At 39.0% G+C, this 24773-nt stretch overlaps 2 protein-coding genes across 2 annotated transcripts in view; both read right to left on the bottom strand.

Annotated features, from left to right (window-relative positions):
- ZC2HC1B (zinc finger C2HC-type containing 1B) overlaps positions 1-5648 on the bottom strand; it is a 46727-nt gene extending 41079 nt beyond the window's left edge. Inside the window, 2 exon segments of the mRNA XM_060283525.1 lie at positions 5042-5144; positions 5553-5648. Coding sequence (XP_060139508.1) covers positions 5042-5144; positions 5553-5648 — 199 coding nt within the window.
- On the bottom strand, positions 4939-18847 carry LTV1 (LTV1 ribosome biogenesis factor). Its single transcript, XM_030853277.3, has 11 exons — positions 18686-18847; positions 17553-17684; positions 16196-16369; positions 12206-12293; positions 10579-10720; positions 9958-10213; positions 7728-7855; positions 6674-6813; positions 6333-6385; positions 5941-6141; positions 4939-5818 (listed from the first exon to the last, which is right to left on the bottom strand). Exons 1-11 carry the CDS (start codon positions 18686-18688, stop codon positions 5708-5710), a joined length of 1428 nt encoding a protein of 475 aa, XP_030709137.1. The 5' UTR covers positions 18689-18847; the 3' UTR covers positions 4939-5707.
- Positions 18848-24773: the final 5926 nt, after the last annotated feature.

Genomic DNA, 24773 nt, shown 5'->3' with positions numbered 1-24773 from the left:
TGGCATACTAGCTGAAATTTATTATCTCAGGAACATGACTTATAAAAAAAGGAACTGAGACTAATGAGTTAGGATGGCAAAGAGAACATTCCATCTTATTTTTGCTTTCCCCCAAAACACTACAGTAAAGGGATGTAGAAACATGGAGGACCAGGACAGGGAGGAAAGAGGACAAGAATAAAAAAACTGGAATCTGGAAAGCTGATGGACCATGGTAGCCAACCTGGAGGACATAAAACTACATCAAAATCCACTTCCCAGGCTGATGGTAGAAAAAACTGAGAACCTTCCAGATTTACACTGCAGAGTCCTTCAAATTCACAGAAACCCCTGGAGCAGCACATACCTCTGACACAGGGACAGGATACGTGAAGAGGAGGAAGAAGAGATTGCTAAAATATCAGGGAGAAAGTTTTCTAAAAAGAAGTGAAGATTCCTAGAAAGCCCCCCTTCATCCCACAGCCCCTGGGTGATTGTCTTTCTCCAATTCTAGCAGAAGTCTACTCTCCAGAAAGGATGAGAGGAGGTCTGTGCATGAGTCAACATGAGGCACAGCTGAAGGCATGGGTAGGCAGATACAGATGTATATACACGTATACATGGTTGAGTCTCATTATTTGTGCTAGTTACATTCCATAAATCCCTGCAAGCACTAAATGAACAAATACTGACTCATTCATTACTCTCAAATAATGCACTATACAAATGGATTTGTATATCAACACACAATCTTGTTTTATGAATTTGTTTAAAGATACCTTATTTAAATATATACATTGTTGATTCAGTAATATTGAATTCACGGCCAACCACACTATAATGCATGCTTGCATGAAGATTATCTAATAGACATATTTTCTCCATAAGGCATATCACAGCCTTCCTGCACTTAGAAGCATTAGATAGCCCTTCAACACTATGCTTGGGAGCCTTTTAAACAGTGAAATCACCAAGAAAAAGTGCAAAATTATGAAAAGCATGGCACGAAGCAGACCATAAAAAGGACACTTGTTTATAGGACAGCTGAAACAAGAAGGCAGAGCATCACCTTGCTCTACCTTAGCTGGGAACATGTGTGTTGGTTGACTCAACTTTTTAACGGGTATGTGTCATATCTGTGAATGGCCATGAAAGCACCATGAATATTGATTTAGGGTTACAAATTTTAGTGAGGAGGTGAATTTGCAAATAGAGATTCCATGATTAATGAGGATTAACTGTATATGTATACACATATATACATACACACACACAAAAGTGTGTGTATATGTATATAATCTAGTGATTAATCTCATGATCAGTGATGCTGGAAGCAGAGAATATCCCACACCCACCTTCCTCTACTTGGCTCACAGAATTCTGCCTGCCAGACCCTTACTCTCAAGGCAGAATGGAAGCTTCCCTGGGAATATAATCATTCCATGGAGAAAGAGCTAAAGATACCGACATTGGGAAGATTCCCAAACAGCTCACCCAGACCACCCTACAAAAAAAAAGCTAAAAATCAACCAATGTTACCCATCCAGAGTTCCTAGTGTTCTCGTCCTCCAATCTTAATCATGAACAAACAGACAGGAATTTCCAAAGATCTGAGGAAAACCTCTAGCATGTAAGCCCAAAGTAAACAAAAGAGAAATTTAAAGGAATATTAAAGCTCTTAGAATTTAAAAACTCAACAGATAGAATTAGGGAAATCTCCCAGAAAGTAGAGTGAAATGGCATAGAAATGGAGAGAAACATAAGCAAATTAGGAGGTCCAGGAGATCCTACTCCAAATAGGAGTTCAGAAGACAAAAGGTGAAAATGCAAGGAAGAAAATAAAAATAATTTTAAACTATTTCCAGAAGTGAAAGGACATGAGCCTCCTATTTGAGAGGACACCCACACAAATGAAAATATGTCTAGAACAATAAATATCATTGTAAAATTTCAGAACACTGAAGACAGAGATCCTACTTAGAGGAAAAAAAAGTAACATACAAAGTATAAGGAGTGAGAATGGCTTCAGATTTACAAATAGTAAAAATGGAAATAAATGGGGAAAAATTCTCTAAACTTCTGAGGGAAAATTATTTACAACCCACAGTTTTATACCCAGCCAAGCTATCAATCAAATATGGGGGTAGAACACATTTCCAGACATGCAAGCTTTCAAAAAGTTTACATCCCATGTACTCTGTCTCAAGAATTACTGGAGGATATACTCCACAACAAGGTGAGTAAAAGATACAGCAAATAGCCATTCAGTAGAGGAGGGAGAGAAGGGGATTCCCAGGATAACAGCTGGGCACCAGAACTAGAGAAGCAACCAGTTCAGACTGGAGGAGTGGGACTAAAGACACAGACATGCTGAAGGCTGTCATAACCTAGATATTCACTGCCTTTGTAATCTGAGGATAGCATGTCCTATATATATCTGGCTCTCATTCTGTTCTATACTTGGCTTGCTTGACGAAATCCCAGCGAAGTGCCTTCTCACCCTTCATACTCACATGTCTAGATAAGCTGAGGATACTCATTTCACTCCACAGGAAAGTTCTGCACTCATCTCTTCAGAGACAGAGAGAGGTCATAAGTATGGAAGCATAAAATATAAAATGAGCATACAATTGCTAAGCCTAGTTTGGCAGGAGATTCAGGATGCTTCAACTATGGTCACTTGTGTTCCCAGGACTCACTCATCACCTGGCTCACTGACATCACCACACATGGGGCTCTTGTAAACTCTAAGAGCTGAAGTCAGACTCAGAAACTATTCAGCTCATCTTCTCAAGGATGCCTTGATCAAACAGTAGCAATTACTTCCCTCATTGAGCTAGATTTGTGCTTCTCAGTTGCTCAAAACAAGATACTGTGTTTATAGGGATGCCAAGCAGGTGATGATTAATATAAAAGTCCAGATAATTCATAAAAGTTACCCAAGGAAAGAAAAAACTGAATAAATTGAGGATTTATTCAAGCCACCTATAGGTGGCTTCTGTGTTCTATTTCTTAACTTGAATAACTTGTTCTACTTCTTAACTTGAATAGCGGGTATGTTTGTTTTATTATACATTCTCCATAAGGCCATTAGAAGTTTTACCTTCTTCTGACCTTTAACTGGAACAAACAAGCTGGATAAAACATACTAATGTCAGCACACAGAAGCAACATAAAAGTACTGATAATCTAACAGTAAAGTTACAAGATAGCTAAAGTTCTGTCCTTCACCTGAGGTGATTTGATGACATCACAACGGAGATGTGGATACATCACTGGTAATAATCACAAATAGTAAGAACTTTTGATACTTAGTTTGACTTGTAAAATAAGTTCCAAAGTATCTGAAAAAGTGACTTTATACCAATCACAGACAGTGCTTAAACAAAATAGGTCCTTAAGATACAGCAGGCAAATTCTTCACGATTTTGCCAACTGTCTGGGATGCCTGAGGTCTTCCTTCTGGCTAACACTGAGGCTACGTCTTTTTGTTCCAAGTTTAAGCAATTCTTTTCTCCTCTAGCTTAAGCAATTCTTTTCTGAATTGTCTATCCCAACTATCCATTCATTTTTATATTTCTTAGTGACCATTTACCAAATGCCAGGCTCTGTTCTAGACCCTGGGGATAAAGTAGTAAACAAAAATACCCTGCCCTCAGTTTGTTCTAGTGAGATGAGACTGAAAAAGAAGATAAAATGAGATGCCAGTAGATGTTAAGGAGAATATAAAGCAGGCAAGGAGCATAAGGAATGCAGAGGAGGGATGTTTGTGCTATTTTTAAATACACAGTCAGGGAAAAGTTTATAGGGGAGGTGACAATTGAGCACCATCCTTAAGGATGATTTATTTACAGCCAGAGCACTTCAGGGGGAACAGCAAGTACCAAGATCCTCATTTCAAGTGGCACTTATCACAGTGACTTGGCATTAGTTATATTTTGCTGCACACACCCTGCCTCCTCAGACAATGCAGTCCTTGAAGGCAAAACCCCCTTATTGCTTTGGTCACCTAACATTTAACATGGAGCTTGTGTTAAGTTCCCAACCACTGTTTATATAACTGACATCGTAAATATTCCAAAATGTTATGAAATAATACAAAATATCATGTAAGAACTTTTTTCCAGAATAAAATCAAGATCTTTAAATTTGGAGGATAATCAGTCTAAATCACAATATGCTTCACCAAGACTAGTGGCTTATAGGCACATTCTCTTAATTGCAAAACATACAATGTGTTAATTTAAACCATTTGGGTCAGGTGTGGTGAAATTAAAAGCTCCGAAGATGGAATCTGAAGAGCACCAAGTCAAAGTAACATTCTAGAGTCTTGCTAGTTTTAAGAACCTTCAAATGAGATGGCTACCAAAATAAATGGTCAATCTCTTTAGGATTTAGTACATTCCTGATACTAACATAAACCATCAACTGGCCCTTTGCTTCTGCAGGTTGGCATTTAAATACACACTCTCCAGTATTCTACTTCTGTAATGACAAGCTCTTCACCCAAGTTTTTTCTATCAGTGTTGGTAGAGTACCTAATGCTATTGTTTTTCACAACTCTTTTAAAAATTCTACAATGATTAGATTTAGAACTGATAACGTATAGAACAAGATAACACCTCCCAGCTGAGGAAAAGCCATAATCAAATTATAGACGAAGACACTTTCTAATAACTTAGATATCAAATGCAGCTCACCTGCTAAGAATGGTTCTGCCTCAGCCATTCTGTACCCAACTCAGACCAACAGTGTCCACAGATTTTTTTTCAGAACAGTCCAGATAACAACATATTAGCCATGGACACATGAACATGGGTCACTAACAACTTGTCTGTTCCAAGAAAGTCACAGTTTACCAAATAATTAACAATTGTGATGTGTCATTGCTCGAACCTTGAAAAAGTTGAGAAGTTAAAAAATCTCATCAAAAAACAGGGAAAGTTTTCAACTATGTATTTTAATCAAGTATGAATGGTTCCAAGCATTAAATAACGTTGAAAAGACAAGCTTTCTAGTTTAAACTGAAGTCAATATTTCTGATGTTGAGCCAGGTACTCACTGAAGCCAAGGAAGTTTTCTTGATTGTTTCTTCTATTCTGTTTCCTGTCTTCACTCTTCCTAAATTCCAAAAACAAGTCAGCCAGTAACTGAGTCCCAATAACCTCAATATTGTTTTACCATCCTTTTGAAATAACCCTTTGCATACAGCAAGGGGAAACTTAGATTCCTACCAGTGGAACCTTCTCAGGGAAGCTCTTCTTGCCATTCCATTTCAAATGAGTTCTTAACTGGGTTACTTTTCTACATACAGGAAATCAAACCACTTAAGTACTGAAAAGGAGTGGAGAGATTTCAAAGAAATATTTGAGAACATCTGCAAAAGGCAACTGGAACAACCACACAAACAAATGAAGAACAAATCAATTCCATTTAAGTTATGAAGACATTTTCCTTTAATTTATCCAAACATTTCATGTTCATGAAGTCATTTATTTAAGCAAATTTAAGCCTATAATATTAAATTTAAAAATATTACAATATTTACAAGACAGCTGGCAGAGAAAACTTACTGGTATAAACACAAATATTGTACTGTTTTCTTTTGAATACCTGCCAGTAAAAACTGCAGAGCATACAGTTTTATCTCTTTGACGATCCTCGTTCATTATTGTACATAACAAAGAGCCCGTAATGGGGAATGCACCTTATCTGAAATGTTCCACTGTCATAGTTTTAGACCTTCAACATTCTTCTTCAAGTTCAGCAGCTCTCTTTCCTGCCTTCTTTTCTCCAGTTTGAAGGCTGATTTGTTAGCTTTCTTCTCCACTCTCCGTTCCTGTGCAAGAATATGCTGTTATTCAGATCTTCACACTGATGCAGACTAACTTTACAGAAGAAAATTCCCGTGACCACCCCCACCCCAGCTTTCTAAATCTCACATCTGAAAAAATACTTTACCTTGCGCTCTTCTTTTATAGCTTGCTTTCTTGCTCTTTTATCTTCTTTGCTTTCATTTTTAGAACGTGGTTGGGTTGACACCTTAGGCAGATCACTGTCATTAATCATCTGCATTTGTTCAACTTGCTTTGCTGTGAGTCCTTTCTTAGGCAAGACATTGAGAGGTATTCCTGTTTTAGAAGATAGTCGGATTTCTTTGGGCTGGAAGAAAGATCAAATGGCATTGTGTTTTTTTCCACTCCTATTAAAAAACAGCTCACTAATGGCACATTTTTGTTGCTTTTTATAATGGTGTTGCAAGCCACAAAGGGGCTACTGTGAGAAAATAATTTGTACACTCCATTTCCTGCACTGCATATTTCGAATAGCTCAGGACACTAGGACTTACTTACCTTTGGTTGATACTTGATAAGCTGTGGATGGTTATATAAATTTGAGTATGTACCTTAAAAAAACACACACACACAAAAATCATGTATCAATAAGTATACTTTCAGTTCAGCCAAACATTACTGAGTTCCTCCTATATTCCTGACTTTAGTGTTTTCATAGTTCAAAATAACAATGGAGTCTCTCTTATGTTTTTAAATGTTTCAATTACAACTCAATTACTGAAATATTATTTTTCAAAATCATTTTCACAAATATGTACTTTTCCAAAGAAGTTGATGTACCCAATACTTTAAAATTACTATGATACTTTTAGCAGTAAAATGGACACTAAGATACTTACTACAAATAGATTCACAATCCCACTTCTCTTTGGCTTCTTCAAGAACTACAGTAACAATCTCTTCCTCCTCAGACCCACTGAGCTCATTCACTGGCAGGTCCTGATCCTCGAAGGGTTCAAGAGTATTCAGTTTTACACAACTTTTGGTTGAGTTTTCAAAAATGAAGATAGAGGAGGGGAAAAAAATACCACCCATTATTACACTGTTACGTTACTGAAACTGCACTTAAAGAGCTTAGGGAACTACAACATTTTTTAAAATCCACAAACTCATTTGCCCCATCTGTCACTTCCTGTCAAAATCAGCTCTACTCAGGCTTGCCTCTCTTCTACAGCAGGTTTTGGACATACATTCTGCTGATAGGAAGGAAAATTCTATCTGTGTCTTTGCAAGGTTTTAACACATTAAACAAGATGGCATCTTTCCTATATAACATGATCTTTTTTAAAGCCTTGAAAAGCATCAGCCCATCTGCCTCTTCAAAGTATTCAAATAACTCAAAGAATATAGCCCTTGTCCTGCTCTGGGATGTACATATGATAGTGATCAGGGAACATCAGACCTTTCTAGCAGATGTAAACACTTCATTAGTTTCTCTCAGAGAAATCACCTTGATGTGGATGATGATTTACCAAATATTTGGATAGGAAGTTATGCTAATCAGGCTGCAGAGACAAACTGATCTACTTCTCAGAACACCTTTTTCAGGAAGATGAAGAGTGTATATACTTAGAAGTCAGAATAATTCTTCAGCCAAAGAGGCTAGAAGCACCATCTCCTTCTCCAGGTGGAACATGACCTTGTACTCTAACCCTCAGCTATTCCATCATGACTCTCAGGTCAAAGCTATAGAGAAAGTGGTTCTCAGTATGTTTCCACCCACTGTTATATTCAGCTTCAGAACTCTTAATAGCAAAATGGGAGCCAAAGGTTAAGGAAAACATAATTTTCTAAACATGGATCTTGACTGGGTGATGTTCTAGATTCAGCTGTGCGATTACAGACTTTATTTGAAACGAAAAAAAGGAAGTAATCAAGGAAAAGTCACCGTACTTCTCCGCCTTCTCTTTATAGTAGTCATTCAAAACATCCTCTAAGCGATTGCTGTCTACTTGAATGGAACCTTCCAATTCAGCATTATCCAGAGCTCCAATTTCATCATCATCATACTGCTCATAAAACTTGAATATAAAGAAAAAGGATAAGATGAAAAATGAATGTATTCTTTAAGACTATAGCATTTAAATGGTATTTTTACATTACTTTTACTCCCGTACAATATTTAAGCCCTAGGAGGATCACAACTACCATTTAAGTGTTAGCAGGGATTTAGCACCATAACAGTATGGTATGGAAGACATTCTACTCAGCCCTCTAAGACTGACATCTAGTCTGAATACAGGCTGCCATTTAATATGAAAATGACCACTGACAAATCAAAAAGACAACCTACAGAATGGGAGAAAACTTTTGCAAATGATGTGACCAGTAAGGGATTAATATCCAACATATATAAACAGCTCATGTAACTCAACATCAGAAACACAAAAACCAAGCAACCTAATTAAAAAATGGGTAGAAAACCTGAAGAGACATTTTTCCAAAGTGGAAAAGCAAATGGCCAACAGGCACATAAGATGTTCAACATCGCTAATCATCAGGGTAACCCAAACCAAAACAATGAGATATCACCTCACACCTGACAGAATGGCTATCACCAAAAAGAATTCAAATAACAAATGTTGGTGAGGATGTGGAGAAAAGGGAACCTTGTACATTGTTGGTAGGAATGTAAATTGGTGCAGCCACTGTGGAAAACAGTACGGAAGCTCCTCAAAAAACTAAAAATAGAACTACCATATGACCCAGCAATTCCACACCAGAGTATATATCTGAAACAAAAACACGAACTTGAAAAGATATGTGCACCCCAGTGTTCACAGAAGCATTACTTATGATTGCCAAGATATGAAGTATCCATCAACAGATGAATGGATACAGATGTGGTGTGTGTGTCTGTACACACACACACACACACACACACACACACACACACACACACACACACACACACAATGGAATACTACTCAGCCATAAAAAAGAATGGAATTTTGCCATTTACAAAAACATGGATGGACTTGGGAGGGTATTATACTAAGTGAAATAAGTTAGACAGGGAAAGACAGATACAGTATGATATCACTTATAGGTGGAATCTAAAAAATATAACTAGTGAACGTAAATAAAAAGAAACAGACTCAAAGATATAGAGAACGAACTAGTGGTTACCAGTGGAGAGGGAAGGGAGGAGGGGCAATATAGGGGCAGGGGATTAAGAGGTACAAACTATTAGGTATAAAATAAGGATATATTGTGCAAGCACAGGGAATATAGCCAATAGTTTATAATAACTATAAATGGAATATAACCTTCAAAAATTGTGAATCCCTATATTGTACACCTCTGACTTACATAATATTGTACATCAACTATACTTCAATTTTAAAAATGAAAATGAAAGGCAGTTATTCTGTTCAGCTTGGTGAACAAAATGCTAGGCAGAAATCTTTACCTCGTAGTATTTCACAGATGTTTTCAAATTCACTGATTATGCAAGCTAAAAGACCATGCAACTAAAGAGCCTCCTGTTTACGTACGAATCTCATTCTGGTTCAGATGATGCTTACTGCATTATTCCAATGCTGTTAACTCCGCTGGGCTTTGTAAAAGAATAAGCAGGGGGTGATACAACTCCTGAAGAGTGAGGTTATTACTAATAGTTTGCCTGTTGCTTGGAGAGAAGAGGGAAATGAGTACTTAGAGAAAAGGCAGCAAAGTCAGAGCCTTTACCTTAGATTCACCTTGAAGGAATTTACTCATCATTTACTTAACAGTCTGAATCCCTGCCATATGCCAGATACCACTTTAGGCCCTGGGATATTAACAGTAAGAAAATCACTCAAAAAAAAAAAAAAAAAAAGGAAAGCAATGGAATTTTGTTTATGCTCAGGCCAATGCTTGAGAAAGACAGCATAATCTTAGGGATTGGGATCAGAGAGGTTCAGAATCGAAGTATCAGATTCTAAGAGGAAGTCAGGAGGTTTGATCAGTCACCTTTTGACTTATACACATTCTTTCCGGAATTAAAACTGGGGTGGTTTTATGCACTCTTTTAATAAAAGACATAGTCTGTTTCTAACGCTGAAAGTTCTAGCTTTGGGTTCCAATGTCATAAAATGTACTAGGAACTAGTATTAAAAGGCCCCTTATTTGGAGAGTTTACCTTCTCAAATCTCTCATCATGTAGGGTCAGCTGTTCATTTCTCCTCATGACCGAAGACGTCAAAGAATACTCAGTAAAGCGACTTTTCGTTTCTTCTTCCCAGAACAAGTTATTTTCTACAGCCCCAAGAGGTTTTCCAGGGTAAGACATATCCTCATCTGATGAGCCTGCAGGGTCATATTTATCATCATCACTACCTCCTTCCTTCTCATCATCCACATCTTCCCACTCACTGTCATCTTCAGCCTCAGATTTCCTAAAGTCAGAGCCATAAATTAAATGTCAAAACAACTTGAAAAACAACAGAACCAAATGACTTTGCACAAGTAAAATTTGAGGGTATTTCAGAGGCAGGATTCTTGTTTAGGCAGGAACAGCTGTGCTGCTTGACCCGTCTGGTTTGGCTGGAAAAGTAATGAACTAGCAATCAAGCAACTTGGACTTTAGCCCCATCTATCGATGGTTTGTAAAGACCTCAAGTCTCACATTTTCTGCTCTAAAATCAGAAGTCTCAGATTAAATGCCCTCGAAGGCCTCTTCCAGCTATAACACCTAATGGTTACTATCCTACAGAAGAAGCAACAGTCAGGTCATTCCTGCTTCAAAACAAACCACACATACTGTATCTCCATTCCCTCTTCCTTTTCTGTTGGCTTATTGGCCCGAAGAATAAAATCATCTTCAAGTAGATTATCCGGATTATCAAAATCAAAATCATCATCAAGAGCCGCGACAATGTCAGGATCAAAATCCAGCCGAGGTCCTAGAAGGAAAACAAAAATTGAGCAATAATTTCCAAGAAAGCATGATTCCTTCACTTAACATAATCTGAGTGGCTATTACATGCCAGATTCTGCCTATGTATTGAGGATAAAACAATGATTAAAAACTTTAAAAAGTTCAGTTCAGGAATAGACACAGAGATAGAGAACTCCAAGAAAATTTAAAAAAGAAAAAAATCCCTCTGGTTTCAATACCCACTAGTAAAAACTTTCATTATAGATCTACAATGTTAAGCTGTGTCTATTTAGCAAAATCCAAAGCTTTTACCCACAGGAAAACTGGGCTTTAAATTCACCTGTTAGAAGAAATAAATTTAGTATTTGTAGCCTGTGAAACTTTGTCTTTTCAGACTATGAGATTTTTAAAAATCCCAACCTGTTTCTTCAGCTGTTTGCTTCTATATGTATTAATAAAAATACTACAGAGTCCTAGAAAAACTTTCAAGTTCAAACCTGTAAACTGACATGGCTTCCAACACCCTTCACAAAATGGCCACTGTCTGACTCTACAGCCTCATTTCATATTAATCTTTACCCTTCATTCCAGGCATGCTAAAAGGTGTGCAGGTTCCTCTATCTGTGTTCTCTTGTTTTTGCACATAGTTTCCTCTGTCTGGAATATCCTCTCCTCCCCACCCCACTCTCCTTCATTCACCCGCCTAAGTCCTACCTGAGAAATCAACCTTGCCTCATGTCCTCTAGTACACCATGCCCAACTTCCCCAGGCTGGGTTTGGTGCCTCACCACTATTTATTCATTTGCACTATAATCGTAATTTCCCATTTACTGTCTATCTTTCCCAACTGATGGTAAATTCCTTGAGGTCAGGGATTATGCTTTTATTCTGATTTAACCCAAACATGGTCATAGTGGCAATTCAGAAATCTGTAGAATGAATTAAGGAATGAATGCCACATGGCAAATGTTAGTCAATAACTAAGGTAATTTAGCAGGAAATATCAAACACCACTTCTGTGAACTTCCGTGTTTGTTCTAAAATACAGTATTGGTACTGCAAAAAAAACAAACATTATAATTTTTGGTGTATCTGGAACAGACAGTAAAATGGACTTCTATAAAATACACACTTGGGAGAAACTCTGAAAGCTAACAGATTAAGTATTTTCAAGATTGCACTATATGAATGTAAGGCTTATTGAATATCATTGTTTCCTTTGTAAGAGGTTAGGCTAGGCTAAAATTCCCCTACTAGATCACCTAAAATAATTTTCCCACTTTCCTCTCCAAATAGGAACTTTAAAGACTAAGAATTTGATGGCAATAAAAGAAAAGGATGAAGATCACAGTCATCCCTTCCTAATTTACTGATCTCTAATCTGAATTCAAACACATCTCAATTCTTTAAGCTCTTTACCAGGGACAGAAAAACCCTATATCATTACTATACGTTTCTTTTTGTAAAACACAGCTCTATCCACTTGAAAAGTTAAAGAAATTATACACACCTGAAACAGGAGCTGCTTTATTTAACAATCCAACATCTTCTTCAAACTCTGATGCGAACACTGAGGAAGGCAATTTAATTCCAGTGGTCTTGAAAAAGAAGTTACACAATGGTTAGGTTTATTTAGAAATACTTTTGAACTACGAAGAGTTGAAATGCCCCCCAAAATTCATGTCCACCCAGGAGTTCAGAACATGACGTCATTTGGAAACAGATTCCTTACAGATGTAACCAGTTAAGATGAGGTACACTGGGCGATGGGGGGGCCTAATCCACTGACCGGTGTGTCCTCATAACGAAGCCATGTGAAGACAAGACACACAGGGAGAACGCATGTGAACGCATGGAGGCAGACTAGAGCGCTGCACCTACAAGCCACGGAAAACTAAGGACTGCTGGTAACCACCAGAAGCTAGGAGACAGGCATGAACAGATTCTGCCTGTGAGGCCCCGAGAAGAAATAACCCTGTTGAAAGCTTACTTTCAGACTTCCGGCCTCCAGAACTGTGACAGAATAATTTTCTGTTGTTTTAAGCCACCCAGTGGTAATTTGTGGTAATTTGTTACAGCAATCCTACTAATACAACTACATTCTGCATTGTCTCTCACTTGTGCTCCAGTTACATATTTTAAACATGTATATTCCATCATTATCTCAAAAGCAACCTCCCTGCCATACTTCACAAAGCTTTCTCCAGTATTTTATCCCGCTTAATCCTTACAACCCCGTGAATTATCAGCATGCTTCAGTGAAACACAAGCTAAGAAAGGTTAAGTGGCATGCCTGCCTGAGACTAGTTAAGTGGGGTTTTGAGATTCAAATCCAGGTCTCGTAACTCCACTCTCCTCAAATTTCAAAACAAAATTAATCTTTTCCTGTTTAAACCAGAGATAACGTCCTAATCTCTAGTACTGGCACAGCTTTTCTCCAAACTGGCTGCTTAAATCCTAGGGTGGTCGTAAATCATTTCTAACCACTTATCCCTTTGAACTCCCTTGTATACAGTTACTTCACACCTGTCTTCTGGGCACCATCTTACTCATGGTTAACCAGGACACAGATGACCACAGCTGCTGCTTAGTCTACATCTAGTCCAATCTTCATATTACTGCCAGGTTAAGACTCCTTAAAATTTTATAATATGACCGTCCCGAACTTTTAACAGGTTTTTTCACTCCTGATTTTCAAGGCACTATAAACTCAAGGTCTACTCTATGTATCCTGTTACTCAATAATGCAACCTCCATGTAAATCAAGTCCAGTTCCTCACATCATGGAATAATTCAAAGTAACTTACGGAGCACACATGTGCTGGACATGATGACCCACAACACTACCTCATGTCCCTTCTTTCTGACTGGAACGGTCCTTCTTCTCTCTTTAGAACCCACCCATTTTTTTTCTTTTTTTCTTTTTTTCTTTTGGCTGCACCAAACAGCTTGTGGGATCTTAGTTCCCCCACCCGGGATCAAACTTGGGTCCATGGCAGTGAAAGCCCTAGTCTTAACCACTGGACCGCCAGGGAATTCCCAAAGCCACCCTTTTAGGGACCAGCTCAGTTCCCTCCTTCACCATGAAGCCCTTCTTGATTACTGTTCTGGAACCTTCCTTCATGTGAACTCCCCTCATTCTGCAAACCATCCAATCTACTTCAACATGTACTGGCACATACTTTCTGACCGGTCCTTATGCTTTCGTTTCATCCCTACAACCACTTAGTTAATAATGTGAGCGTCACCACCAGGTGTTCTCTGTCTGTGGACCTGCCCACCATACCGTCCTCAGTCTAGCAGCAGGCAGGAAGCTGAGGCACACATTCTCACTGGCTCACAGACAGAGCCTGCTGAAATGGAAGCCTCTGAGGAGCATCAGTGTGTACCTAGTAAGCTGTTATGGCTTCCAGAGTTTTTCGGTAGCATAAACATGGACAAAGAAAGATCTGGCTTTCTGCTGTAGAATCCTATTTAAAAAAAGCTTTACTGAGATATAGTTCACATACTACACAATCCAGCCACTTAAAGTGCATAATTTAATGATTTTTGGTGCATATTATATTAATTTTTTTAAAATTGTGGTAAAATATATTTAAGATGCTCTTTGTGATTATCTATCCTTGGAAACCAGGGTTTAAAAAAAAAGGGAGGATCAGCTTGCGCTTAATGAATTACCTTTGGAAATATTTTTCAAATCATGAAAAACAGTCACAGAATCATATACATAATTAAAGTGTAGATAGTGATTACATTTTTTAAAAAAGGGAACTGTAATTTGTTTTAGTGATTGCAGTGGTTCCGAACTACAGGAGGTTTGCCCAACTGCCTTCCACTGTGGCAGCACCTGCTTTCCTTCAAGTGAAAATTAGGGGCTAATCAAGCATTACTAATTTCTCCACTGTCTTTCTGCACTGCTTTTGTTTTTAGGGCATATTCAATATTGCTGGTTTACTCAATTTTGGTGGTTTCTTACAAATTACTTTAAAGTTGAAGAAACACATGGGACTTACCCATATTTTTGCATCATGCTACAGAAAACCAATGGCACTTGTTTTCAAACATAATTCACTCGTCCTTATAAACATCACTGATGTGTCCAGTAAAGAGTCTTATTCTGGGGAATTCCCTGGTGATCCAATGGTTAGGACTCTGCACTTCCACTGCAGGGGGCATGGGTTCGATCCCTGGTCGGGGAACTAAGATCCCATATGCCATGCTGCACGTGGCATGGCAAAAAGAAAAGAAAGAGTCTTACTCTGTTAGAAAAGCCAATTCGATAGTGGTTACTTTTACCCAAAATGAATTAAGAATTAAAAACTAATCTTTTACTGGCCAACACAATTCAGCCAGAAGAATGTTAGGACTTTATTAAAACTTTTCTTACTACATAAGATAAAGATGTTAAGTCACTACTGGACCACCTCCCCTCCCTCAGTTGGTGGTAGAAGGAAATGAGTCAGTAAGATATATATCCTATTACTGATACAACAGCCTTGGGGAAGAAGGTATAGAGAAGTAGCTTCTGTTAAAGATGTGGCAGTGGGGTGTGAGGCCTCACAAGAGAGCTATGACCTAGTGAGTGAATGAACAGGTGCAGTTATTACCTCTTTTTTGGTATGATACCCTGAAACCTAACCCTTCTGACTCTCTTTAAGCAATAAGTATGGACTGGAGGGGTTATGATCACATCTTCCCCAAGGAAAAGAATGTCTAGACCATGATAGGACTGGAGAATGAGAAGCAGGGGAAACTGGTGCCCTCTGTATCTCTTCTTTTTGTCAATAAACACAGTACATTAGTATCTTCTTTTTTTTTAAGTGCCAAGTGATATAAAAGTTTCACAGGGAAATTTATACTAATACTAAATTAAAAATGAGATAACAAAGGCATGCAACATGGGCATCCTTAACATAAGCAGGGAGAAGAAAACAGAACTTAAATTAGGAGCACTAATTTCATATAAACATGTTCTCTCATATGTACTTAAAAGATAAAGTATTAAAGTTGACTGCATTTTTGTTGAGAAGAGCAACAGAAACTTCGTTACAATCTATTGCCTCCATTCTCTTACGGTTAGCCTGCAGCTTCTACAAGCGTTAAAGATCTGAACATTCTGCAAAAGTTCCACAAAAGTTAAGTCTATCTTAGAGCAGTTTACGATGCTGAAACAGTTAAGCTGTTAACATACAGAACATCAGCAGCTTTTTCTTCTACTGAAAAGTGCTACCTAGCATGACCATAATTATTAATCAAAAGTTCCAACCTTGTCAAAAACCGTTACTTTCAACAACCCGAGAACAGGAGACCTGCTCCCTCCTGATGGTATGTATGTGCATACACATATACAATTTTAAGCGAAGGCATGGCTTATCTTTGTGCTCTTCAGACTGACACCGTTTCTTGCCCCAAACAGTTATCGTGATTTAAAAAATGGTGGTTCTTCACTCATGGCTCCTCACACACTCTCTCTCACATTTGAATTGCTAAAAAGTCTTACTGAAGTTGCTAAAGGTTCTTCTTTCTCATCTTCCCTGTAAGGTACACCAAAAGTATTTGTGGGAATGAGCTCTGAGGGCCCAGATGGTTCCTTCAGGTGCTGCAGGTAGTCATAATCATCATCAAAGAACACTCCATACTTCCTCTGTTCTGCTCGCCTTTCTTCATCTTTTATCTAGGATAATAAACAAAACGGAATTAGTACCTGTTCCAAGGATAAGGCTCAGGAACCTTCCAATGAGCACAGCTTTCAGAACAGGGGACAAATGGCCCATGAACATTTTGGCTGAAAGGAATGAGACAAAGAATTCTTGACAAACTCGGGAAACACAAAATGCCACATAAAATTAAAATGGAATAAAAAAATTCCTCCTTCCACTAGACATTTCTGGGCAACAATTTAAGCCAAGAAACACACACACACACACACACACACACACACACACACACACTTTGTTTTATCATGTATGTGGAGAATTAGAAGACTAGGGGGCACTGAAAGGTAACTACAATTTCTTGTATTTATATGCAAAGAAACTTCTCAATGCACAATACCCACTGGCTTTACTAAAAAGCTACATATGCCAGTGTTCCCCAACACTTCCTTTCACATTACCCACACTTAACAAGTATACTCTGACTGATAATTACCAAATCAACTTCTTAAAGGCTCCCTGGTATTTTCTAAAGCTAATTCATGAGTTTTATATTTCATGAGATGACCAGGAGGCAAAAGGCAGTCTGTGGTTACGAAACGCCAAGATCTTATGGAAAGCAGAGACTAAGCATACTGTTGTGCCCTAAATAACACCATGCAGCCTTGTTGCTGATGGTTTAGTAAATATTTTCCACTACTCTACAAGACTGCTCATTTAAACATCTCCAATAAAGATAAATTATCCAACAAAATAAAGATGCACAATATAAAAATGAACATATTGGGTTTCTCTGGTGGCGCGGTGGTTGGGAATCCACCTGCCAACGCAGGGGACACGGGTTCGAGCCCTGGTCCAGGGAAGATCCCACATGCTGTGGAGCAACTAAGCCCGTGCGCCATAACTACTGAGGCCCGCGTGCCTAGAGCCCGTGCTCTGCAACAAAAGAGGCCACCACAATGAGAAGCCCGCGCGCTCCAACGAGGAGTAGCCCCCACTGGCCGCAACTAGAGAAAGCCTGCGTGCAGCAATGAAGACCCAACGTAGCCAAAAAAAAAAAGAATATTATTTACTGAAAATTAAATCAGAGATTTTGTTTTCCAGAAGATCACAGTTATCTGAAAATAGCAGTTGGCTCACATAATTTATTAAAAACTATCAACAATCTACCTACAAACTTATTAGCTATAGAACAGGACCCACTTTCTGTGTAGGCAACAGAACCCTCTGGGGTGCAGTCTCATCTGCTGCTAAAGGATCTCGTTGGCTCCGGTGGACCAGATGAAAAGACACAGCTTTCTTCTTCTCTATAAAGGGCTTTTTCTTCCTGTGAGGCTTCAAAGAAACAGAATCAGAATAATAAAGTAAATCAGAACAACAACAACGAAACAGTGAATAATATCATAGTCCACATAGGCATCTTCAATAAGTTATGTTATGATCAACAGATTTTTAAAACCTGCACTTCCAAGGCAAGAAACATCAACTATGTTCAATACAATGTATACTACCTTCCTTCAACAAACGTTTGTTGGCACCTACTATGTGCCAGACTTTGTTGTAGGCACTGGAATACAGCAATAGGTAAGTCAAAGTTCCTGTTCTCCGCAAGCAAATCATCAAAAACATGATTTCAGGTAAAGACAATAAAAACAAAACACAGCGATGTGCAAATAACTCAAGAGTTACTTTAGAATGAGTGCTCAGAGAAGATCCCTGACAGTCTGAACCAGAATGACAGGAGCCTGCCACAGGAAAATCTGAGGAAGACAGTTCCTCTATCAACTATTAAAACCATGACACAACCGCTTAAGTTTAATAACACTCATCATCCTTCTGCGTTTTTATTTTACTACACAACCTTAATTTTCTGAACTGAGAAAGCATCATTCCAGTTGAGTAAGCCGCCTTGCTTCGGGCCCAACCTTAGACCCTCCTTCACCCCAGAGCAAACAGATGGGGCAGACACCTGCCATTCCAATGTCTGGAGAGACTAGCAACTCCCTCTCTGCTCGACCCCATGAAGCACTGGGTGGAGCGTCTGTTTCCCATGTCACAGGTTTTTAGGCCTCTCGGGACGGCGGGATGGTAAAGAGTAGGCCATTCTCTTCTCTCTACTCCCCAGGAAGGCTTGGCCGCGGGAGACCCACTCTAAACTGCAAACTATGCCCGGGGTGGTGAGGGTAACCCAAACCGGGGCACTGGGCCACAAGCCGCCTGTCTTCACCTTCGGACCAGCCCTCCCAGTTCCAGGCCGCAGTAGCCACTGGCGCCAGAGGAACCCGGTCTCTGCCAAACCAGAGCGCCCCACCCCCGAGAAAGCGAGGCTTGCTCACCATGCTTGTAGCCGCGCGGCGCTCACCCCAAAGAGGGGCGACGGCTCTCTCCTAGTCGGACGGAAGGTGACACGGTAGCTCCCGAACGCCACTGAGGACCAGCTCGTAGCCGCGTCTTCACGCCGCTCCACACGTGCCGCCCCAGGAACCGGCCGGGAAGTCACGCAGCAGGTCGTGGATACGGACCAATCGCCGAAAGGCTGAAGGGTCACGACCGGAAGTTACGCAAAGCTCACGCCGTCTCAAGGATCGCGAGAAGCTATTGGCAGGTGGGGCTGTTCTCATCCCCGGGGGGGCGGGGCTTTTCTGGCCAAAATTAAATCAGCTGCGGAAGAGAGTTGCGGGCGTCTGTGCTGCGACGAGGCGAGAAACGGGGTGTTGGTGTTTGTGGGCGAACTGCTTTTATATATAGCGCCCTCTACCGAGAACAGAAGCCACGAATCTAGCATCCCCATCGACAGTTGTATTCCCTGCCTATTCCCAACCGTAAACAAAAAAAACAACACACAAGTAAACTGTGTACACAGAAGGAAGGTGGGCACCCTCCCGGGTCACTGAGGTTTCAGGTTCCCTCTCCTTTGGGCCGGCGCGGAGCTGGTTGCCTTAGCAACGGAAGATCCTAGGGCCTTGCTATTTTAGGCTGCACCAGGCTTAATCAGGTCTTTATTTTATTTTTAACCAACTGCGTTCAAACATCCAGTTAACAAAACCCCCCTAGACTCTGTTGACAGCAGAGGAATTTGGACTAATAAAATATATTCAGAATCTCTTTGGTGTTTGCATACCTTATCTTGGAAGGTGGAAACTAATGCTTATTCTTTCTCAAGCCATTCCTCAAACGTTTGAAAGTAGTTTAAACAAATAAGCTATAAGCACACCTGCTTAAGATTTCAGGTAGGTGCTGGCGCGCTTTCATGGCTTTTCTTGGGCAAAAGAGGATAGTAATGCATTCAAAGTTCTATTAGCAGACCTTTCCTCAAATTTCTATTTCCCCTTCCCAATTTCTGGTGTCTTTCCAATGTTATCTTGAATTGTGTATTGATGTCCTACCTATTATTACTATAAAATCTATAGAATATTTATAGTTTTATTACAGTAAAACTTATAGAAACAATTTAGGACCACAGAGCTTGTGTTGGGATAATGCTTTGTAACAGGGATAATATTGATACATAACACTCCTATGGGCTACACATTCATTATAATTAAGCTTCATGAGTGCAGGTTTTGTTTTGTTTTGATCTGTTTTATTTACTACTGTTTTCAGGACCTAGAATAGTGCCTGGCATGTATACTCAATAAATATTTGTTTAAATGAAGTAACATTCTGGCACTTTACCTGAATTATCTCAGGTTTTCCTGACACTAAAACTGAGGCATAAGAAAGGTCAGAATTGGATGGGTTTGCTTGTCTAAAAAAATGCACCATTTTCCATTGAAGCACGAATTTCCCCCTACAATATTGAATGATAACAGTAGTATGCTAGGTATACTAGCTGAAATTGGTTTCTGGCCTTTGTTTCACTCTTACTGTGTAACCTGGGGCAAGTGAGCTTCAGTTTTCTGACCTGAATGTAAAACGGGAATGATAATATTATTAACATTTACCTCATAGTATTGTTGTCGGTTTAAATGAGAACCTGCACGTGAAATGCTTGGACCTGTGCCTGGCTTGTGATCAGCATTCAGTGAAGGTGAGCAATCGTTCTCTTTCCAGCTTAGTGTAGTTACTCACTTAATGTCATTGTTGCCTTAGAATGGCCAGCTCCTGAAACTAGGGCCTTCACCATCTGGGATCTGTCAGCAAACACGTGCTTTGGCCTCACATCACGTTCACATCATGGCTCTCTGTTAGCTTGCATCTTGACCCAACCTGTCAGCTTCCTGGAATCCTAATCCTTTTGATTTCCCTTAATTTCTGGTACCTTTTGGGTCACTTATATTACATACATAGACTCTTTTACTTGCTTCTAGTCCCTAGCAATTTTATGTTCTTTAAAATTCTTTTTAACTGCACATCCTCTTGATATTGCTTGGCTTTCTGCTGTTCTTAAGAGTCACAAGTACATACACTTCATTGGTGAATACACTTTGGAAATATTGATCCCAATTAATTTTCCTTACTGTGCTTTCTAATTATAAAATGAATTTTGAGTATTCTTTGGTATGTTTCGGTTGTGTTCAAAGCACTCAGATGATGTGTAAATGAAATGATTTTACAATCTTGGAGATAGTCAGGTGATGAAATAGTTTATTAAAATTTCATTGTAGTAATTTCTTCATAGTCTTAATTTACATTGTCTATGGGGGTATTTTTATCCTTTTCCACAGATTCTGTTATATGTGTTGAGGATTCTTAACTTCCTCTCTATAGCCCAGACCTTTTTCCTGACTTTCAGGTCATATATCCAACTGTATGTCTATACGCATATAGCTGTAGTTGCTAACTTTTCATAATTAGATAAATACCGTAGGGAGGAGAGACCTGGCATTTTCAGTACTTGTTGACCTAAGGATGTGTTCCTGGATGAACTTTTAACCTTGGCTGGCCCAAGTCAGACAATCTGGAGTAGGGAGTACTCAACATAGGAAAGAATCTGCCCTTAATTGTTCTTGCAGGTATACTCAGCAGTTCAAATTTAAGCTATAAATCTTTTCCCACAGTCAGTTGAAGTTTGTTACCTCTTTAGCTCAGTCCCTGATTCCTGAGTCTTCGCCAACCTTTCTTAATTTTAATCTCTTTCTTAATCTTGCTACCACATTATTCTTCGTAAAAGACAACTCTCATATTATTCCTATTCAGAATTTTCCAATGAGTTCCCACTGCCTACTCAATACCTCCCAGGTGCTTTAATATAGCCCTCGATATCTTCTGTAGTTTCACCACAGACCACAGTTCCACATTACTTTCCTTTTTTTTTTTTTTTTTTTTTGCGGTACACGGGCCTCTCACCGTTGTGGCCTCTCCCATTGTGGAGCACAGGCTCCGGACGCGCAGGCTCAGCGGCCCTGGCTCACGGGCTCAGCCGCTCCGCGGCATGTGGGATCTTCTCAGACCAGGGCACGAACCCGTGTCCCCTGCATTGGCAGGCAGACTCTCAACCACTGCACCACCAGTGAAGCCCCTACTTTCCTTTTATTCCTCAAATTGAGTGAAACCAATTTTTCCCCAAATACAGTATATACTCTTCCAACATTACAACTTTGTTTACATCATTCCCTCCAACCAGAGGGAATGATGTAATTTGGTACCTAGAAATGGTACCACTTTTAGCAAAAGAGCAAGAAAACCTTTACACAAATGTTACATTCTTAACCTTTCTCTAGAGCTTTATGTGTTCTACTATTAGTGTCCACTTTTTACAGGACAGAGTTCAAAACTCACAAACCGAACAAGGACTTGGGTTGTCTGGACAGCAGTGCTGGTGGCAGCAACTCCACGCCATGTCTGAGTTGAGGTCCCACAAAGAGTTTTGTCAAATTTAATAAAGTTTAATAAATCCGATGCTATCAAAGCACTGTAGAAAATGAAAAAATTGTCCATTACTTACCTCCATTAGGTTTTAGAAAGTAATGTTTCCATGTAGAACCTGGTTGAATGTGAGAAAAAGTGGAAAGTAGTTGTTGAACTACTACACCTACCTTGGAGATGTACTGCTGATTTTTAAGGGCAAACTTGGGGCCAATTTTCAAGCCTATTCTACTTTTTGGTCCCAATCTTCTCTCTTACAGGTCTTCCCTCCAGGATAAAGGTACACAAAATTGCTTTTCAACTTTCCACTCATACTTTTGCCCTTGTCCTGGAGTTGAGGGAGGCTCATGTACAATTTGTAACCACTGCTGAAAAACATGAAAAGTATATTGCAATTCCTTTTCTGGTCAAAATATGTTCCCAAGCTCTCTCCTTGTTTGTAATACATTAAATAGTAGGCATAATGAGGAAGTCTGTTTATTTTCTATATTAGAAACTCTAAAGGGACTATCTTATTTTCACACATTATAATGTGAATGAAAACAGCAATAGCAAATCTCCTCAGATATAAAAAGACAGGAAGTTTTTAAAATAAACTGTAAATTGCTGTTTAAAGCAGTAATTCTTTAGACGGATATTTTAAATTAAAAGTACAAACCGGGCTTCCCTGGTGGCACAGTGGTTGAGAGTCCGCCTGCCGATGAAGGTGACGCGGGTTCGTGCCCCGGTCCGGGAAGATCCCACAAGCTGCCGAGCAGCTGGGCCTGTGAGCCATGGCTGCTGAGCCTGCGTGTCCGGAGCCTGTGCTCCTCAACGGGAGTGGCCACAACAGTGAGACGCCCGCGTACCGCAAAAAAAAAAAAAAAAAAAAAAGTACAAACCACGAGGACTTAAATACAAAAAATTTTAAGTCAGGAAGAGTTGAAATTACAGGCAATTAGAAAAGCTGTCTTATTGCTTTACAGGTGAGGACTCTGTGAGCTGTTAATTTAAAAATACCGAGCACTGTCTGAATACAATAGAAATTGGAACAAACTGAAGCTGGGAACTTCCCAATGATTTTATTGAGGTAACTTTTCCCAATTTTATACATATATGCATTTATATATACTTAAGAAAGCTAAACAATGTTCTAAGGCACTTGGAATTGTGCACAGCAAAGTATCCTACAATATTATACAACTACATAGAGCATAATTTTGCTTTTTAAATAACACAAACACCAATACGGAATAAAAAAGATAATACATAGTCTTTCAGGTTACAATAGTGGAATTACATATACATATGTGTGTATACTTGTAGATATTTATACCCACATACTATAATACAGTACAGGTTTAAGAACAACAACAAAAAAGAGAAACTGTCATGTAATCAGTACACAGTTCCAGTTATTTATAGTCACAGATACTATACCTGTGTAATATGTAGGGTTAGATCACTCACTGGAAATTAGAAATCATTCAGTCTGATAACGATCACAGCTTACCAATCTTATCACTTCCACCAAAGCTTGAAATAACGAAAGAATGCATATAGTTCTTTATATAAAAATCACTGTTACACAGAAAAAAGATGACTAGTTTGAGTTTTTAGTAGGTACTAAATCTGGTGAAATTGGTGCAGAATGTTTTGAACACATTGGCACATTTCTAAGCCACAGAAGAAATATTTTAAAAAATAAAAATAAAAATTAGTGCCTATATTTTTAGTGATGAAAGTGGTTTGACCCTAGATTCATTCAGGTTGTTTTTGAATGCGAGTTAGCATTGCCAGGGCGATTTCTTGTGGAAGTTCTCTAAGCAATGTATACATAGTCAAACTATAACAAAACATCCAGTAAGGGAAAAGCCCCCTAAATTGGCAAGTGGCACAAATATCACTGGCATTTTAACATACCACAAAATTGACCTGAGGGTGGAGTGGCATTCTGCCTCATTTACTCCCTTCAATTTATTCTTAAAAAAAAAAAAAAAAAGTATTTCACAAGAATTCTTAAGCACCATCTAAAAATTCACAATATAATCACCTTTATTGACTGAGTCGCTCTGCTTCAGAAAAGATATTTAGAAATTTTAGTATTGAAAAAAATTATAGTGGCTAACTTCATTCGATCTGTTAGCCACAATACATCCAAATAATTTCGAGACATATTTACCATTCAGTTTTGGAGATAAAAAATTACGAAAGGAATAAGTCTGTTTATGTACTGTTAGTATAGTATAATGTTTCACCTAGGTAAAACTCATTTTGTGTATGATCATCGTCGAAGTATGAACGATATGCAAGCAATCCACAGCTCACCCATGTTTCCTTCATAATTTAGTATTCACAAATCTAAGAAAAGTTGAACTGCATGGCTATATTTATGCAGGGGGGAATTCAAGCATGTGCATGTGGATTAAATGCTTCTTTAATAGGATAAAGAGGCAATTGTTTGGGAACTCATGGGATGCAGCTTACCAGGTGAAATCTAATGGTGATTTTCATAGACCAAGAGTTTTGTTTATGTGGACTGTTAGCTGTCGTGTTTGTGGTTAAGCCATGCAATGATCCTCATGACATTGACAAGGATTATGACCAACAGTGTAGTTCTGAGGTAAAATTGTGAGG

This window comes from Globicephala melas, chromosome 14, assembly GCF_963455315.2.
Source record: "Globicephala melas chromosome 14, mGloMel1.2, whole genome shotgun sequence".
Lineage (NCBI taxonomy): Eukaryota > Metazoa > Chordata > Mammalia > Artiodactyla > Delphinidae > Globicephala > Globicephala melas.
Note: the sequence above shows the minus strand (reverse complement) of the source record. Positions and strands in the feature narration are given on the sequence as shown.

Coding starts and splice junctions, on each gene's coding strand:
- LTV1 (XM_030853277.3), bottom strand. Junction 6,814..7,727: donor TATAAAGAGAAGGCGGAGAA/GTACGGTGACTT, acceptor CTCAACCAAAAG/TTGTGTAAAACTGAATACTC. Junction 6,142..6,332: donor TTATCAAGTATCAACCAAAG/GTAAGTAAGTCC, acceptor TCTTTCTTCCAG/CCCAAAGAAATCCGACTATC.